This window comes from Lissotriton helveticus, chromosome 1_1, assembly GCF_964261635.1.
Source record: "Lissotriton helveticus chromosome 1_1, aLisHel1.1, whole genome shotgun sequence".
In the NCBI taxonomy this organism is placed as follows: Eukaryota; Metazoa; Chordata; class Amphibia; order Caudata; family Salamandridae; genus Lissotriton; species Lissotriton helveticus.
In genome coordinates this window covers 1,998,875,506-1,998,895,504 of record NC_136057.1, presented here as the reverse complement: position 1 = coordinate 1,998,895,504, position 19,999 = coordinate 1,998,875,506, and the positions used below count along the sequence as shown (strand labels likewise).

Below are 19,999 nucleotides of genomic sequence, written 5' to 3'. Positions count from 1 at the left end.
GCCTTATCCATTTAGATCCTGCAATCTGTCTCTTGGTCACATGACTGGATGTAGCTGACAGGTGAGCTTTGTGTATTCCTACTAGACAGCCACACACAATGAAAAGCTCTGGTGTGCCTAAACGGGCCATCCCTGGTAGGATGGGAGAGCGGCACTGGGTACAGCCCAACTTACACTTAAAATAGGCTGTGTTCTGCCTCCACACAAAGGGCCTGTAGTTAGTCTGGAGCCAGGGCAAGGGGGCAGGACACCTGTGCACTTTAAAAGGAAACCTCTACAAGCTTCTCCCACTTCAAAGGAGGCACCTGGCATACATATTGGACCTCAGACACCAACTCTTCAGTACACTTCTGGAACTGTGGAAGACTCTAGCAGGAAGAAGGGCTGCTGTGCTGTTGAAAGGGCTGCCACTCTGCTGGACTGCTACATGTTGTGCTGACCTGCTGCTTGCTGCCCTCTTGTCTGGGTGAGAAGGACTGGACCTGCAACCTGTACCCATGACCACCAGAGTGACTCCAAGGGATAGACTCTTGTAACCAGCACCTGGCTTCGGCATCAGTTAGTTCTACCCTGCCAAATTGTGCCACCCCAGTACTCGACCCATGGAAGTGGGCCTAAGAGTTCTCTGCCAGCCCATCTGTGGATACAGCAGAACCGAAGGATCACCTCTGCTGCGCGGCGCAAACCAGAACAGAACCGACGCATCACCTTTGCTGCGAGGGTTCTTCCAGCGCAAGGACTCCGCATCGTCCTCGCAGCCCACAGCTGCATTGGAACCACTTCTGCACAATGCATTCCAGACACAGGACAGACTCTTTGCCTGATTCTTGTGTATCAAAAGTATATAACATAGGAGTGTCTCACATGCAAATAATTATTTTCTTTCCACAGTATTACATCTTCAGATTGCATGCTGTATCATAAAGCCTCCTCCTGTTATATTGCTAAAACTTTGCATGAAAAATATACCATAACTTAAAACTTTTGATTGTTCCCTCTCCTTCCTTTCTTTCTTTCTAATGGCTCTCCTCCTCTGGATGCCTCCTGTCTCTGAATATTGCCTATTCTATGTCACTTTGCAGTCTGCCGTAATCTCTTTTATCATATTTCTGCATATTGTCCACACCTTATTGAATAGATCACAGCCTTCCCATCTTCTAAACCATTTCCATAGTAAGCGCCATATAAATGCAATTATAGTACAATACAGTACGACATAGATGAAAGTGCTGAGGGTATTAGGCTATAGGAACAATTAAACCAATACAAAGTACAGTATATGCATTGTCATTTCTCTCCCTTGTAGGATTGCTCATGTATGGGAAGACCGAGTAAGTTTTGCCAAACTCAAAGAAAAAGTCATCAGTGAAGACGGGAGACTTATTTTAAGGATAGAAAAGGAAGAATGGAAGGTATTGGCCTAATGTTACTATTTTCTGCATTGTTCGGAATAAACCTACCTGCACATTAGTTCCCTTAAAACAATTGTTGTGGCTTACAAGGGCTCCAGTCAATTTCTCCATTGTTATTTCCTAATGCAATTTTTTAATGAAAAAATAGAGGGACCATACATTAAAGTGTACTTCACCGATTAAAGACTCTAATTTCCCAAAAAAATCATCTGACAGATCAGCCTAGGCTTTGTTTCCAAACCATTGAAACCATTTTAATGTAATTTGCCATGTGGATAATGTGCTCACTAGTCATTAGGTACCATGAGGTAAGAATAAAAGATCTTAACAGCCAGGAATTATTGCTAAAGGTTCCTAAGGTGTGAACTTCCATGTTGTTAGATATGTTATTTTGATACAGTCTAAGATAGAACACAGAGACCACTCCAACATACTGTGCTGTGTTTCTAGCAACCAATGCACACTGCATTTGGCAATTTACGAACCAAAACACCCCTCCTTAGCCTTTTTGAGATACATTCTTAATTCACCTTCCAGTTTGATATGAAATCCTCTCTTCTAGGACACCTATCAATGATGGGGTTTCTAGCAGTGTCTATGCTGTAGTATTCAAACACTTTTGACAAATTTATATAGGCTGTTTGACACCATTTGTTGACTTCTTTCAATGATTATAAACAAGAGGATTCAAATTAAGACAATGAATGTGTCAGTGTTAATGCTCTGCTTAGTAGAAATATCAGCACAAAAGTGGTATAGCCAGATCCTTGACAGGATGAGCCTTGAGTGACAATGATAATACCATGCTTTTGAAACATAATTTTGACCGGGGCAAATTGAAAGAAAATAGCTGCGCACTTACATCATGTTTCTTATATGTCTAAAAATGTTAAGCCTGCAAGTGCCTCACTCACTCAGTCAGTCATTCTCACTGACTCAGTCACTTACAGATCAGTCATCTTGCTTGCTGTCATTGTTTTTCTTGTATGCCCTGCTCCCCAGTCTGTGGCGACCAGGAATTAGCAATGCCACAAGACTGTGAACATTCTCAAAGCCCTCTTGAAGAGATATCGGGCATCATCATAGTTTTCCCCCAAACATCATCCAACTCAGGGCATTCTTCTTTCTTTGCCGTCCAGTTGAACACCTCTGAAAGTTTTACAGAGAACAGCAGCAATACATCTTCTACATTTAAGGCTGCAGGACCACATCTCCCTTGTTGCTACACCCCTCGCTGGCTGCCTGGTGCTAGAAGACCTACTTTAAAGACAGGGCACAATTCTCACAAAAGCTAATATTTGTTTGGGTAGATCATAAAATGTCTCTCATAATAGGGCACTACATTTCAGACAGGTACCCCATCAATCATTTCACTCTAGAAGAAGAAACCAACCAATGGCACCTACTTCTCAGTTCACACAGCAAAATTACGAACCTTTCTTCCAGCAATGTTGATAGTGGCAGTCACCTAAAATTTAGGTGGATTGCGAAGACCTGCCTTTTTCTACTTGAATCCATTGAAAATGGTCAGATCAGTCTCACTCTACCACCACCCTGGCAGGTTGGCAACCTTTAGATCCTAGTTACTACAAGCAGAAACATCCAACACAGGACTCAGACCCCTGTCTCTACACACAACAAAAATCATTCCGCACAAAGGGCCTGCACATCTGTAGGGAGATTTACAATGCAATACCAGATTTGTGAATCTGACCAAATATCCCAACCTTTATGATATATACTTACTCTCTTATACAATCACTGATACAAGCACACACTGATCAAATACAACCACTCTGAAAATCACTGGCTGTCATGTATAGTCATTTATATACTCCAACTCTCACATGCACTGTGTTTTACATTTGTAGTTACTTGGACATGTAGCACTCAGATATTCATTCACTCACCATCACACCCATAAACACACTCACCCACCCATACATCTGTTTTCACATGCACTCTTGAACCCATACACCCAATGAATGAAGCACTCACACATCTATACACGGAGTCACACACCTCCAATCCACCCACACACACACTCAGGCACCCATACAAATACTCATGCAACCAATCAATAACCCATATAGACACTCATGTAGTTACTCACCAACCAATGCAGCAGCTTACACAGCAATAGGTAGACTGATACAAACATTCACACCAACCCATGCATTCAGTAAGATACATTTAATCACTCACTTGTACAGTCAGTCACGCACCTACTAAGTCCTCCATCCAGACACGTATACACTAACTCATTCTTTAATACATCTTTGCATATATATATAAAACATATTTAAACTTTACAGAAACACACAGTCACTGGATGATGTAATCAGTGATGTCATATCAGTGATGTCATTTGAGATATTATCAGTGATGTCATCAGTGATGTCACTGACCATGTCATGAGTGATGTAATATGTGACGTCATCAGCAGTGCATTGCGGGGGCGCGAGTTATAGTTAGATGGACTAACTATAACGGGGTAATTTGGTAATTTCTATGGTTTTGTACTAGTGAAATGTCCAACTAACTATAACGCCCCTAAAAAACTATGTTTTTTTTCAGTGAATATATATATACACACATATATATATGTATGTTTGTTATAGTGGTACATTTACAAACACACAAACATTTTCATACAATGTAAAATATATTTTTTAACAATAATGTTATATATATATATATGTATATATACTCAAATGCAACACAGTGCAATATTTATTTTCCAAGCATCAATGGCCTTATCCAAAATAAACTGCATACATAAATGTTATTGTACCTTTCAGCATTGCTTCAATGTGTTCCGGGAAATAAAAAAACCTTCTCCGGTATCAAGACAAGAGCTTTACAGTATTATTTTAAGTCATCTTCCCTGTTCTGCTACACAGTGAAACTTAAATCTGTGTTAAAGATAACTTTCACAGAAATAGAGATAAAGTGAGAGCGCACTTTTTCAAAAACATGACAGGCATGACGCACTCATAAAAACACCAGATGCTTCTCCACAGAAGTATTTCACCTTTCTGTAGAATAGATAAACCTTCAGTAAGCCACCACATGTTTCTTTTAATTGTTAAGTCATAAATCTCCTCAGCAGGTCTTTAAAAGTTGACTGGAGCAACATTTGCTCACCTTATTAAAACAAACACATTCTGTCTCTTCTTACATGTCAGTGAGCAGGCTAGAAAATAATCTTTTTTTCTTCAAGGAAACTGCTGTCGCAAGTTGCTGTTATATCTTGTTCTATTTTGTGCAGTCACAAATTATCCTAATACCACTTTATTCTGAAGGTCTTCTCCTTGAGAGCCCAGCCTTGCTAGACTGCTTCTGCCCCTTGGGGTTCCAAGCCATGTCTCTGTCTCCATGGCCTTTAACATTCACTTATTGTTAATTCACTCATCACCATAAACACATGCTTGGTTCCAAACAAACCAGCAGTTTGTACCACTGGTAAAAACGAATACTACTTCTTTGTCAGTTTAGAAAGCTTTATTAAATAAAATATGCAAAGTAAAACATCATTACAAGAATAAATGGCATTGGGAAAATATATTAAAACAATTAAAATGAAACAGTATGTAACGCAGACCCTAAAGGGGTAAATAAACTGTACCAAGAAACAAAGCTTTCAAAGGTGCTTTGTTTTGTGGGAGGGGAGGGAAGGGAAAGAGAGAGAGAGGGAAAGGGAGGGGCAACTTAGAATACAAATTCAATGCCCGAAATTACTATAAGAAGATAAAAGTGAAAGGGAGATAATAAACATCATTTAACAAATTAAGGGAGTAAGAGCTAAACGTTCAGGGGACATGTTTGGAAAGAAAATCTGTTAAAGGCAACCATAACAAATCTTTTTTGATTAATAAAGGTACAGTGGTGGCAAAGGCACGGTCAAGCCTATGGTGATGACATAACAAATTCCACCAGGCATTATATGAAATCTTTGATGTATCTTTCCAATTGGTTGTAATTATCTGAAACGAAATTGCTACAAAAAGATCCAAGAATGTACGTACATTACAAGGAACATTCCAAATAGGTGAAGAACCACCCAAGAAAATATGTAGAATCTCGAAAGGAAAAGCAGTGGATTAAATGACATTTAATTTAGACCAAATGCAAGACCAAAGGTACTTAACCAACGGGCAGTGAAAGAACATGTGGAGTAAATCACTACTATCACATGAGCATGACCAGCATTTTTTTTAATCAACTAGCTTGAATTTGTGTAAGTCAGAAGGAGTAAAAAAAGTCTATTGTAAAAAAAATAAAAAGTCTGTGTGGTGCTAGCGGAACGGGAGACAGTATGTATTTTAGACCAGATAGTGTCCCACACCTGTAGAGAAAATTCTTGAGCTAGGTCTTTTTCCCATATAAGCTAAAGTTTAGATTTGAGTCTCTCAGTGGTGGGATAAGAGAGTATTTTATAAATAGCAGAAGCTCTGAGCGGAATAGAGAAGTCTGGTGGAGATAAGAGAGACAGGACAGTGGTAGAAAGGGAACTATTCTGAGAAATAATAGAGGTTAAGGTGTGTTTAAGTACAGAAAATTGGGAAGAGTGTGCATTAGAAAGGTTAAAAGTATCACGTATGTCCGGGAATGTTCTCAATGAGTTATCCTTAAGTAAGTGTTCGTAAGGGATGATGCCTTTGTCAATCCATTTTTTCCAGAAAAGCGCTCTGTTAATCTTGAGGAATTTATTGTACCAGATCGGAGTCAAAAAGAGAAGAGTAGCTTGTGAGAGAAAGGAACGAAACAATGAAAGAGCTAATGCTTTGGAATGTGTAAATATGGGTGTAATAAATCTCTTTGGAGGTTGAGATAAACGAGTAGCAGTAAGGAAAGAAAAAGGGACAAGTTGCGCAAGTTCTATTGAGCTCCAGGCTGTTAAGGGAGGAGAAAAGGAGTCTGTGAGAAAAGGCCAAATTTGATTTAAAGTGAAGGCCAAGTGAAAATGAGGGATATTAGGAAAATTAACCCCACCCATATCTTTGGGTTGTTGGAGGCGAAAGAGGGAGATCCTAGCTTTGCGATTATTCCATAAGAATTTTGTTAGGAGGCGATTAATGGTTTTGAAAAAATAGTGCGGAAGAGAGATAGGAAGCATGGAAAGATAAAAGTTAACAATAGGAAGTAGCATCATTTCAACAGTTGCTAACCTCCCCCACCAAGATAAGAAAAGGGGCGACCATCCCTCTATGAGCGAAGAAACCTTTTTAAGTATATCCGTATGGTTAATTTTAATGGTTTCTCTAATAGTATTGGCATAAAGAATACCTAAACACTTGATATATCTGGGATTCCATTCAAAGCCAGATCCCTGGAACATATGAGAGAGACAGAATTTGTTAAAAGGTAGGACTTCAGATTTGTCAATATTGAATTTATACCCAGATACTAAAGAATAATCCTGTAGTAAAGAAAAAAGTGCAGGTAAAGAAGTGGCCGGAATAGAAATATAAAGTAAAATGTCGTCTGCATAAGCAGTAAACTTAATCTCAATGTTCTTATATGTGAATCCAGTATAGGACGAAGAACACCGTATTTTTTCCTAGAAAGGTTCTAATGCAAGAATAAAAAGAAGGGGGGAGAGGGGACAGCCTTGTCTGGTTCCTCTCTGAAGGGAGAAATAGTTTGATTGTACATCATTAACCCAGATAGAGGTAGAGGGATCGAATATAACAGTTGAATGTAGTTAATAAAGGGAGGACTAAAACCATGCCATCTTAGTGCTCCAAACATAAAATCCCAGCTGACCCTATCAAATGCTTTTTCAGCATCTAATGTGATAGCTGCAACAGGGGATTCCATCTTTGAAGCAAGATGCAGGATATTAAGAAGAGTTGTGGAATTGTCAGTTATAGATCTACCTTTGATAAATCCAGACTGATATATATTAACAAGATCAGGGATTACTTTATTATTACGAATGGCAAGAATTTTGGCATACATTTTACAATCTGTGTTAATGAGTGAAATAGGCCTATCATTTTTGCAGAGGGAGAGATCTTTATCTTTTTTAGGAATAAGGCAAAGCATTGCCTGTGTGAAAGATACCCTAGATTCGCCTTTAGCAAGAAAGTAATTAATCAATGAAAGTAAGTGTGGTATTAAGACATTCTTAAAGTGGAGATAAAAGCGCACCGTAAATCCGCCTGGGCCGGGTGTTTTATCCTTGGGAAGAACAGTGATAGCAGTAAGTATGTCTTTTTCTGAGATAGGGATGTTAAGGGAGGAAAGATCTACAGAATTATCCAGAGATTTGGCGATAGACTGAAAGAAAGAGTCAATAGTTGCAGAAGAAGGACTAGATTCTGGATTGTAGAGGGAAGAGTAGTATTGGACGAAGCAGTCAAGAATTTTAGCATCCGTGAACTGAGAAACTCCCTGAGAGTCAGTGATGGCAATAATCTTAGATTTTTGTTTTTTAATTTTAAGGTAGTTCGCTAATGATTTGCCAGCTTTATTACGTCCGCCATACATTTTAGCATTACATTTAAGAAGGTGAATAGAAGCTGAATCCCAAGAATGTTTATTGTATTGCATTTTCGCTTTGATAAGAGAAGCTAGTGTGTCAGAGGAGTTAGTGGTAAAGTAAAGGTGTTCAAGTTCTTTTATTTGTTGAAGGATTTGAGATGCGTCTGAAAGGGCCTTTTTTTCTTACGGGATACAAAATCTATAATACAACCTCTGGCGGCAGCCTTGTAGGCATCCCAAATAAAGTGAAAATCCGATGTGAAGTTAAGATTATTGTGGAAGAATTCATCCAGGAAAAGAGTAAAGTGATCAGTAAACTGGGAATCTAGGAGGAGAGAGTTATTAAAACGCCAGCGTCGAGAGGCGGTACTAGTTGAGGGGTAATCCATGTCCAAAATGACGGGAGCATGGTCTGAAATAAGAATAGATCCTATTTCTGAGTTATTCATGAATTGGAAAATGTGTTGAGTGAGGAAAATATAGTCAATACGAGAGTGTAATTAATGCATCAGAGAAAAAAAAGAGAATTCAAGTGAGTCAGGGTGGGATGTTCTCCAGGAATCTATAAGGGCTCTAGAGGAGATGGATTTATGGAAGGACTTCTGCATTTTATTGGGAACGTATCTGGTTTGTGATTTCTGGTTTAGAAAGGGATCCATGAGTTGGTTACAGTCTCCACCCATAATTAAGTCCTCAGTAACATGGGAGGAAAGAAGTGAGGAGAAGTCATTCTAAAAGGTTAAATCAATACCATTAGGGCCATAAACATTACAAAAGGAAAGTTGTACATTGTTGACAATACTATCTAAAAACAACCATCTACCATTAGAATCATTTAACTCTTTCTGTAACAGAACAGTCAACAATTTACGAAATAAAATGACAACACCATTTTTGTTGTTAACTGCAGGAGAGCAAAAGACTTCTCCTACCCATTGTTTACGCAAGGAAGACACATCTTGCAAAGTGAGATGTGTTTCCTGCAGTTAGCTATTTGACATTTCAATCTCGCTAGATGAGATAAAACACGTTGCTTTTTAATAGGGTTGCGAATACCTTTAACATTCCATGAAATGATGCGAAGACCACTCATTCTGGAAAGTAGAATGAAATTAGGAAAAAGGGTGTAAAACAATCAGAGAGAAAAGAAAGAAATGAGAAAAAGTACGAACAATTATTAAAAAAGTAGTGAAAACAAGGAAGAATAAAAGGGAAAAAAATGGGCCATGTGACCACCACAGAGGAAAGAACCAAAGCAGATCAAGAGAACAGTAAAAATTCATTAGCTGGAATAGAAGAAAGAGAGAAGGATGTAATAATAAATGGTAAGTGAGAAACATTTTGCCAAAGGAAAAGAAAGAAAGAGAAATACAACCACCACAGAAACATGGTGAAATGATTAAGTTGAGAGGGAAAAGAAAAATACAATCTAAGAAGAGAAAGAAAAGAAAAAAGGAAGGGAGAAAGGAGAAAGAAGGGAAGGGAGTGAATAGGAAGAAGGGAGCATTATGTCCCAGAAGGATAGGAAAAGAGGAGATGACAAGAAGCTGAAGGGCTTTAGTCATAATAGTCAGGGAAAGGAGCACAAACAATATAGAGGGAGGGGGTGCGGGGGAAATAAACCAAGATGACCACATCACTGGAAGGGAAGCGTGAACAGAATCGGCAATATGACATTAGGTAAAAAGGAAGGGATTAATAAGCGAAACAAGACATAGTAAACAAATGAGACAATAAGACAAAGAACAAGCATTTACAATGCAATAGGTCTTGCAGCATTAAAGTTTGAGTTATTGGCATTGTGTATGACAATGCGTTGCATAACATTTTTAGCAAACTTTGAATTGGTGAGCAGTGAGAGTGTGTGCAAGAGTATGCTGTTTTTGAAAGCAGTGTGGTATAGAGGGCAGGAATTTTGGATGACCTGAGCAATGTGGATGATGCACCTCACGCACGGGGCTGACCCAGTTATTATTCACACAGCTCTGATGATGCACCTCACGCACGGGCTCACAGTTGTTATTCACACAGCTCTGATGATGCACCTCACGCACGGGGCTGACGCAGTTTTTATTTACACAGCTCTGATGATGCACCTCAGGCACGGGTTCACAGCTGTTATTATTCACACAGCTCTGATGATGCACCTCCGGCACGCGTTCACAGCTGTTATTATTCACACAGCTCTGATGATGCACCTCACGCACGGGGCTGACGCAGTTTTTATTTACACAGCTCTGATGATGCACCTCAGGCACGGGCTCACAGCTGTTATTATTCACACAGCTCTGATGATGCACCTCAGGCACGGGCTCACAGCTGTTATTATTCACACAGCTCTGATGATGCACCTCACGCACGGGGCTGACGCAGTTATTATTCACACAGCTCTGATGATGCACCTCAGGCAAGGGCTCACAGCTGTTATTATTCACACAGCTCTGACAATAGGTCTCTGGCGAGACCGCGATTAACGCCACAAGTCCTAAAAAAGGTAGCAGCATGCTGCCAAATCGCTGGTGGTGCTCTGGAAGCAGTGTCAGCGCTGGAAATATCCAAAAGTACTCCCCAAACTTCATTACAAGAAAGGGAACTGGCACTCGAAGTCAGGGGCATTAGACCTGTTTATTGAGTCAGGTCACCTCGGGCACTGGAACACCAAAGAGACGCGTTTTGGCAGTAAGACTGTCTTTACCAACCAAAAGTGTGCCATATTGGTGCTCTATTTAAACATTAACGATCAGACATAAAAAAAAATCACTTTTCTAAGGAGTAAAATACTAACCATGTCAGGACACACATAGAACAATTCAGTAGTGAAGTATTAGACCATTGTTATAGCTTCACACTGTCAATAGCAACAAAATTAAAACTCTATATGAGTTCACCTGAAACTAACTTCCAGCCAGTGTCTCTGAGCGCTATTCCTGTGATTAAACAATGGCATTATGTTCCACAGTCCCTCGATGCATCTTAGTGGCACATGTAAAAACTGGACTGGAATACAGTTCATGTCTTCAGCTGCAGTAAAGGCATTCAAAAGTTTTGAAAACAAACCAATCATGCATTAAAGCCATCCTTTAAAACAATGTTAATCAAAGCAATGCCACCTTTGAGATTAATTCAGGAACTCCTGTCATTGGAAATCATGTCTCTAATCTCAGAGGGACATCCTACACTTGGATTCTGAATAAAATGTCATTTTCTGCATTCAGTATTTCAGGATTTGCTTTCCAAATAAATTGCTTACAAAGGCAGAGGCATAATATTCAACTTAAATTCCTGTGTGCCGCGATCCGACAATCAGTGTTGAGGTCCCCTGACATATACATATAATCTGTGCTGAACATTACTTTAGCGTTGCATGTTAAGTTCAAAGTGAAAAATTTTACCACACCACTAGTTCACACTCCTGCTGAGATGCACACCCTAGTTTTGTCATGTTACCAGCTATATTAGGGTTTCTTTAGAGACTCTTTCACTCCAAACCATTCTGAGATACAGTAATTGATCTGTGCGTGTAGAGACAAATCACTTCTGTGGCACTTGCGAGTCAAGTTGTAGACAGCACATTCGTAATTCAAAGCATGAAAGAAGTTACTGCATGATAAATGTCCCATGATTTATGGTTAGTCCACGCAAAGTATGTTAAGCCATTGACGAGTCCTTTCTGCTGCACTTGTAAGTCAAGTTGTAGAAAGCATGTTTGTTATCTAGTGCTGCAAAGGAGCTACTGTAGTTGTTTTGTTATACTTTGGGATAACTGCCCGATCTCATGATGTATAATTGGTCAGTACACCTCTCTGCCATAGACAACATATAGTAAATAAATACAAGGCTGAAAGGAGACCCCGTGATAAGATACGAAAGCAGAGCGACAGAGCTGCTGAACAGGAGACCGAGCCCTTCTTAAAATGGCCAATGACTGCAATATGTGCGCGTGCACTCGAAAACGAAACCTAGCGTGAGGGCGGGACTTCCGTCTTGTGCGCGAAGCCGGCGCCCACGGAGTTCCTGGTCCGAGGAGCAGTGGTGACGCGGGGCTCCCATGCCTGAGGGAGAGCCCCGCGGAGGTGACAGAACACCGGATTGGCGGTAAGTGGGCCTTAGGGGGGGGCGCTTGTGTGTGTGCGCGCGTGTGTGTGTGTGCGACGGCGGGGGTGTCTCTGTATGTGTGCGTGTATGTGCGCTCCTGTGTGTGTATCTGTGTGCGACGGCGGGGGGGTGGGGTGGGGGAGTGTCCTGTGTGTGTCTCTGTGTGCGACGGCAGGGGGTGGGGGGGGAGTGTCTCTGTGTGTGTGGAATTTTAGTTTGTGTACTGAACATCATCTACGCCATCTTGCAGACTCACGTATGAGCATACACGACAGCCATTTTAGGTACCATGGTCTCCCTGTTCACGATCGCCCGTCAGCACACTTCCCTGAACCTTGCAAGCCTTCCCCGCGCCTCCTGGCTGCCCCGCGCTCACATGCACAAGTCATGAACCCCCCCCCCATGACTCTGTCTCAGGGAATCACACCCGCACCTGACCAACACCTCCTTTCCGTCCATGAATACCCCTCCTTTGATGACCCCTTCCTCTGAGCCCGACTGCCTGTACGAACCGCTGGTCATCCCTTAGCCCGAGGATACAGTTTATTGCCCACTACTGTATGCACTCGCCTCTCCTGAAAGAGACCACTATTGATCATGACGTCCCCACCCCCTGAGATTCGATCAGGCGCACACATTCCAAAGGAATCGGCAGAACACTCAGCTGCGTGATAACCCCTCCCAATCATATGAGGGGAAAGGGCTTCTACTGTTGTCATGTGTTGGAATGGGCCGGAACTGGGGGGGTGCCGGGGATGTCGTTCTCATACTTCACAATGCCCTTGTTGTAATAAAGAACGTTCACATGTCTTAACCCAGGGGATAAAAGACCAGGTCTCAGAGAGGTTGAGAGAGCACCTCGAGACGATACCTTGTTGTCTGATCTGATGTGTTCTACTCCGACGGAATAAACTTGTTTCCTGTCTTCCTGTCTCCAGCGCCTGCCTCTTTATTGAATAACTTCGTATGGTATTAGAGGCGTTTTACACCGGGCAAATTTAACTTAGGAAACATCTACTGAAAGCGCCTGACCATTTTGAATTGATCTTTATCAATTGGCGTCCCAAACGCGGGGCCCATCAGCGACACGTGGATCCAGTGGGAGAGGTCCCGACGACAGAGTGAACAACTGCAACGATCGGGAGAGCTCCTGTCCGATAGACCCTCGTCTGACAGCCGATCATCTGAACTTCACTGATTCCGAGCTGACCTCTCCCGAGTGATCTACGGTCCTGACTGGGAACCACCAGGAGTGCCGCGATAGCAACAAGAGAATAGAGGACAATCGGGCGCTGGAAGCGGAAGACGAGAAACTGTCCATGCGGTCCGGGTAAGGTCGTGACACACGACAAATTGCGAAATTGATTGATTGATTGTTTGAAAATACTAGTATTACTTATTGACTGTTTCTGAGAAATTCTCTATTTGCAAACAAGTACAGAATCGCCATACTCTGTTTAGTCTTTGCAGATAGTGAAGGGTAGGCAACGCAAGCCTTTAACACGTCGTGCCTATTTTCTCCTCATTGATTGATTGATTGAATCGAGCATTGAATTGTTCGAAGTTGGTTCTCTTAAGGATCTTCTCTGCCTACAAACGGGGAAGAATAGGAATATTCTCTCTCCCTTTGCAGATAGTGAAGGGTAGGCAACGCAAGCCTTTAACACGTCGTGCCTATTTCATTCCTCATTGATTGATTGTTTGTCCAAACATTGACTGTTTGGAATTGGTTCTTTCTGGAGGTATTCTCTGTTTGCAAATAGCGTAGAATAGAATATTCTGTCCAGTCTTTGCAAATAGTGAAAAGATAGGTAGTGCAGGCTTTTGCCCCCCATTGTAATCCGTCATGCCTATCTTCTCCCCATTGGTTAATAGTTGGGTCAACCCGGACCACTTATTAGAGATGAACCATCCAGCTCCACTGGAAGGCACCCCTAATAAGGACATGTTTACTAAGCAAGGACTAGTCGCTATAGCTTATAGTAAGTTATGGCATAAATATACAAAAAAGGATCCTGAAAGTCAGTGGCCACTGATAGGTTCTTTTGATGAAAATAAAATAAAAACACTAGAAGCAGCTGTAAAAATAAATAAGGCAACGCCCACTATGCTCGATAGTATTGGCATGTGGCGCAAAGAAGCAGAACATCGAAGGAAAAGAGAAGACGCAAAAATAGTGAAAGAGTTACGAAAAGCAGCCCATCTGGCCGCAAAAGAACTAGATGAAGAAATAAGAAGAAGAGAGGAAGTTAAACAAATGCAAGAATCAGGACTGGCAGGCCAATGCCCTGTCAGGACCACCTCTGCGCTCTACCCGGAGATGCCCTCCAAACAGCGGGCAAACGACGAGTTACTGCTCGGTCCTCCAATTATCTACATGCCTCCTCCTTATGCTCCCAGCCAGCCTCTAGCACAACACTCACCAGTTCCAAGTGCAGGTGTGGGTGACCCTAGCGCTAGTGCCCCGGCTCTTACGGCCTTCGCACCAGCCGCATTGGTAACAACAGCAGATGAACATGAGACTAGCAGGCACCTAACAGCCAGACCAAATAGGTTGAGCAAAGATGAGCGGGATGGAATCGACAAGATAGCAAAAACATTGGTAGAATGGAAGGAGAGCGAAGAATATACGATGAATATGCACAATTCAAATGCCGGTAGTCACAGACGGCATTTCATCTTACGGTTCAGCTACCACACCCTGAACGCGTATGAGGATAGGTACCAGAATAAAGGTCCTGCTAAATTGACGGCTCTATATAGAAGGGTCGATGTTGGAGATGGAACTGAGAGCGATGTGACGGACCTCTTTATGCAAACGCTTGAGGTCTTCCGCCACCTCGCGGAACAGAAACCAGAGGTCAAGATCACAGTCCCTGAGACGATTGAGTCCTCATTAGAAGCAGCCAGCACGATGATGCCTATCAGAGAAGCCGCCCCCTATTGGGTTCCCCCAAGAGGTCAGGGAACAAACGATGATATCAACCACGCAGATGCAAAAGGGAGGGTTGTGTACAACTGGGTTTACCAACCATGGGATCGGCAAGATATTTTAACTTTTAGGCAAACCCTGCCCGATCTACGAAAGAACCCTACAGCATTTTATACAGAACTAGGCACAGCCTTGGGCTCAACCATAATGACTCTATCAGACATTGATTTGTTTTTCGGGTTGTGTCTGCCGGCTGATGTGTGGAAGCAAATCCGGAAAGCCGACCACACAGACCTGTTCGGACACACCTGGAAACAACTCGATGACCTAGATAGGCAGCGAGAGCCCGGAAAGAAACCTGTAAAAGACATACTGGAACTCCCCGACAAAATAGTACAGAAGCTAAAGACGTTGATCCCAGAAAAGAAGGTAGACTGGTCGGTAGTCACGGCTTGTCGTCAGAAACCTCAGGAAGATGTATCAGAATATTTCTCCCAATTTGAAACAGTGTTCTCCGACTACAGTGGCCAAGACATGACCACCGCAACCGGACAGCACCTATTCGTGCAAAACTACGTTAAAGGGCTATCGCAAGAGGTCTCCCAAAAGTTACAGACGAGTGAGAGTAGTTGGGGAGCCTCCAAACCTGCAGCTGTCCTTCAGATGGCTCAGTATTATGAACACCAAAAGAACGAGTACGAGAGGGCGAATGAGAAAAAGAAAAAGGACTTAAAAGAACGAGTGATGATTGCTCAATTGCATGAAGTGACTACAGGAAGGGAACGATATAGGGGAAACTACCAGTCGAATGCCCCTAGGAATTCGGCCCCTAGAGACCGCAACCCCACACCTGGCGCTCCACGAACCGACCTCGATGAGAACCAGTGTGCATTTTGCAAAGAATTTGGGCATTGGAAGTCTCAATGCCTGGCCCTTCGGGAAATGATTAAAAATAAAGAAACAAGGGACATGACAAATGGCTCCAAAACTGGAGGGCAGGGACGAGGGCAGACCCGCGACACCACCAATGACCGATCTGGCAGACCAAACACATTTGACCGCCCCCGACAGAATCAGTGCCAACAGTCCGACTGCAACAATGCTCACGACTCTGCATAGGACTGCCAGGGGCAAGGGAGGGATCCAGTCGAGCTCTGTGTTGACCAGCAAGGTCCTTACGTCACTGCTAAGGTCCTGGGTACAAAGTCTCCATTTTTGGTAGACACTGGAGCGACACGTAGTGTATTATCAAAACGACTGATTCCAAGGGCACCCTTGTCTGGCTCACACATTACCTCGATAGGTTTCGATGGAACGCCCTCCACTAATCCCCTGTCTGTACTTATCTCCTTTGACCTAGGAAACAATCCCACTGACACAACATTTCTGCTCTCCTCCAACTCCCCTGACGCCATTATGGGTATTGATTTACTGAAACATTTCCGAGCTACTATTAGGTGTTCCCCGGATGGAGTCCGAGTCATCCTGTACGACAACCCGAGCATGTCCAGACCCTACCCCGCACGACATATGTACGCCATAACAGATGCTGACCTATCCTTGCTCGATACCCTACCCCTGTACCTATGGGCCAGAAACGACTCGGATGTAGGACGAATGATGATCGATCCTGTACACATAACTGTTCGACCAGATGCAATACTCCCGAAACTCCCACAGTACCGGATATCGCCCGAAGGCGAGAAGGCATTGGTAGCGATTATTCAGTCCTTGGTAGATGCAGGAGTGGTAGAGGAAGTGGTTAGTAATGTCTGCAATAGCCCTATCCTACCCATTGTTAAGAAGCAAGGTGAGGGAGATGAGAAAGCGTACCGCTTCATCATCGACCTGCGAGAAGTCAACAAAGTGGTGGTGCCACAGTACCCCGTAGTCTCAGACATCGCCACCATCCTGACTCTCATCCCGTCCACTGCCACCACCTTCACCGTTATTGATCTTAAAAATGCATTTTTCTCTATCCCCATCCATCCAGACAGCCGTTATCTCTTCGGCTTCACTTTAAAAAACCGTTCATACCGATTTTGTAGAGCTCCCCAGGGCTACACTGAAAGTCCCAGCATTTACAGCCAGGCCCTCAAAAGACAGCTGGACGCCGTCCAGCTACCAGATGGAGTGGTGTTGATCCAATATGTTGACGATATCCTTTTGGCGGCCGACACCACTCCACTTGCAATCACAGCCACTATCCAACTCTTGCACTTTCTTGCGGAGAATGGCCACAAAGTCTCCAAAAAGAAACTGCAGTTCTGCCAGCCCCAAGTAACATACCTAGGCCATCTCCTGTCCAAAGAAGGGAGGAAACTTACACCCGACCGAATCCAAACCATCCTAGACACCCCCATTCCAAAAACACAGAAGCAAGTCCGTTCATTAGTGGGCCTTACTTCTTTCTGCCGACAATGGTTACCAAATTTCAGTCTCATTATAAAACCCCTACTTTCCCTGTTGGCCAAAGATGTTCCGTTCCCACTCCCGTGGACTCCCGAATGCCAAGCATCCTTTAAGGAGTTGCGGGATGCCCTTTGCTCGGCACCCGTTCTAGGAACACCAGATTACTCCAAGCCCTTCTCCCTCTTCACTCACGAAAGGGAGGGATGCGCATTGTCTGTTCTAACTCAGCCCATCGGCGCCAAACAACGCCCTTGTGCCTACTTCTCTGCCACTCTTGATCCAGTCGCCAGAGCTCTACCTGCCTGCCTTCGAGCAGTAGCCGCTGCTGCTGTCTCTATCCGCCAGAGTGAGGGAATTGTGCTTTCAAACTCCCTCACGGTATTAGTGCCCCATGCAGTTGACACCCTTTTGAACCAGACTAAGACTCAACACCTGACTAGCGCACGACTAACAGGGTACGAATTGACTCTACTTGCACCCCACATCACCCTGAAGAGATGCACGACATTGAACCCTGCTACACTGTTACCCTTGCCCGAAAATGACCCCGATGTGCCCCCTATACACGACTGTGTGACCCTCACGGACGAACAGACCAGGAGTAGAATTGACCTCCGAGACATTGCTTTCACAGATCCTGATGGAGAACTATGGGTAGATGGCTCTTGTATCAAACTCCCAGACGGCACCACCTCTGCTGCCTATGCGGTGACGACAGCTCGAACAGTTGTTGAAACAGCTCGCATCACACAACGATCCGCACAGGCAGCAGAGCTAATTGCCCTCACACGAGCATGTATCATAGCAGCAGGAACCACGGCAAACATTTACACGGACAGCCAGTACGCCTTCAGGGTGGTTTATCATTTTGGGCTCCTATGGAGGGAAAGGGGATTCCTGACGTCCCACGGTACGCCCATCCTTCACGGAGATTTAGTCTCCGCCCTGATTGAAGCAGTTCTTCTCCCCAAACGATTAGCAGTGATCAAATGCCAAGCACACAAGAAGGTGACAGACCTAGTCGGACAGGGAAACGCACTGGCCGACACCACTGCCCGAACCACAGCTGAGAATAGGACAACGACACGCATGTATGTGACCAGGTCACAAGCAGAAAAATGGACCGATGCTAGGGAAACAATCAGGGACATCCAATCGGCCAGCATACCACACGAACTGACTGAGTGGGCGCGGGTGGGTCTAAGGGACGATGAGGACTGCTGGCGGACAAAAGACACGAACAAATGGTTGCTGCCTGATGCATACTTGATCCCCATACTGACCATGGCACACTCCCCTGCACACATAGGTTCTGCCCCCATGATTGAACTCATCTCCAGAGTCTGGCACAACAACAAGATCCCCGACTCAGCCAAACGCCTGGTCCAGCAGTGCCTTATCTGCCTACAACACAACCCCGGGAAAGGAACTGTGGTACCCCGGGGAGGGTTTGGGATCCCCGACCACCCCTTTGAGGTCCTTCAGATGGATTACATCCAATTAGAGAGGTGCCAAGGCTTGAAGTACGTATTGGTCATTGTATGTGCCTTCAGCAAATGGGTGGAAGCCTATCCGACCCGTGATAACACTGCCATGACTACTGCCAAAGTACTACTGAAAGAGTTTTTCCCTCGCTACGGCCTTTGTCGAATTTTATGGAGCGACAATGGCCCCCACTTCGTAGCTGAAGTTATCCAACTAATCCTGAAGGGGTTGGGGGTAAAACAGAGGTTCCACGCAGTCTTCCACCCCCAATCCGCTGGCCTGGTTGAACGACACAACGCTACACTGAAACTGAAACTGTCAAAAATAGTGGCCACCACAGGACTTAAGTGGCCAGATGCCCTTCCACTGGCATTACTATCGATGCGCTCCACTCCCACTAAGCACCACTAACCCCCTACGAAGTTGTGTTTGGGCGGCCTATGAACCTCTGGACTGCCCCCAAACCGACCTCCATTCACCATGTCCCCGACGTCCTGCTGTCAGATTATTTATGCAAATTAACTAAAACGTTGTCTGTCATTCATCAACAGGTGCAGCAGGCCATCCCCGATGCTTCCAGGGGTCCCGGTCACGATATCCAACCGGGGGACTACATCCTAATCCGGAACTTTCAACGAGCGAAGAGTCTGGAACCCCGGTGGACGGGCCCCTGGCAAGTACTGATCACCACTCGGACGGCTCTTCGAGTGGAGGGGAAAAAGAACTGGCTGCATGCACACCACTGCAAGAAGGTTTCCTCGACCCTGGCCACGACAGACAACGTCAGCACCCAAGAAGAGCTCCTGAACAAAGACCGACCATCACTGAACTGCTATCCTGATACCGAGGCACTTGAACTTGCAAAACACTCTGATCCCACTGTGCCATCTCGAGAAGGGTATTTCCTGCGTCGAAAGGAGGGAGCTTCGGCTAAGTAGGCCACTGACTAAGTTAAAAATCTCAGAACGGTGACCCAAAGCAACCAAGGGTTACCCGGAGAGAAGCTAAACAAAGTCTGTGGTTCTGCCCACTACCGAGCACCTTGAAGATGAAGATGATGGAAGCGCCAGATAAGAAGATGATGGAAGCGCCAGATAAGAAGACGTCGGAAGCAACAGGAAATACCCACTACAGGAACCCAAAGACTGACAATTTGCACAAATCAAAGACAATC

General features: G+C 44.0%; 1 protein-coding gene across 3 annotated transcripts in view; it reads left to right on the top strand.

The window, feature by feature from the left end:
* The window catches only part of LRRC39 (leucine rich repeat containing 39), a 200,631-nt gene that overhangs the window by 31,835 nt on the left and 148,797 nt on the right, over window positions 1–19,999 (top strand). For all 3 annotated transcript variants that reach the window (XM_078644464.1, XM_078644470.1, XM_078644477.1), the window contains exon 3: window positions 1,307–1,412. In XM_078644464.1, coding sequence (XP_078500590.1) covers window positions 1,307–1,412 — 106 coding nt within the window. The remainder of the gene's footprint in view (window positions 1–1,306; window positions 1,413–19,999) is intronic.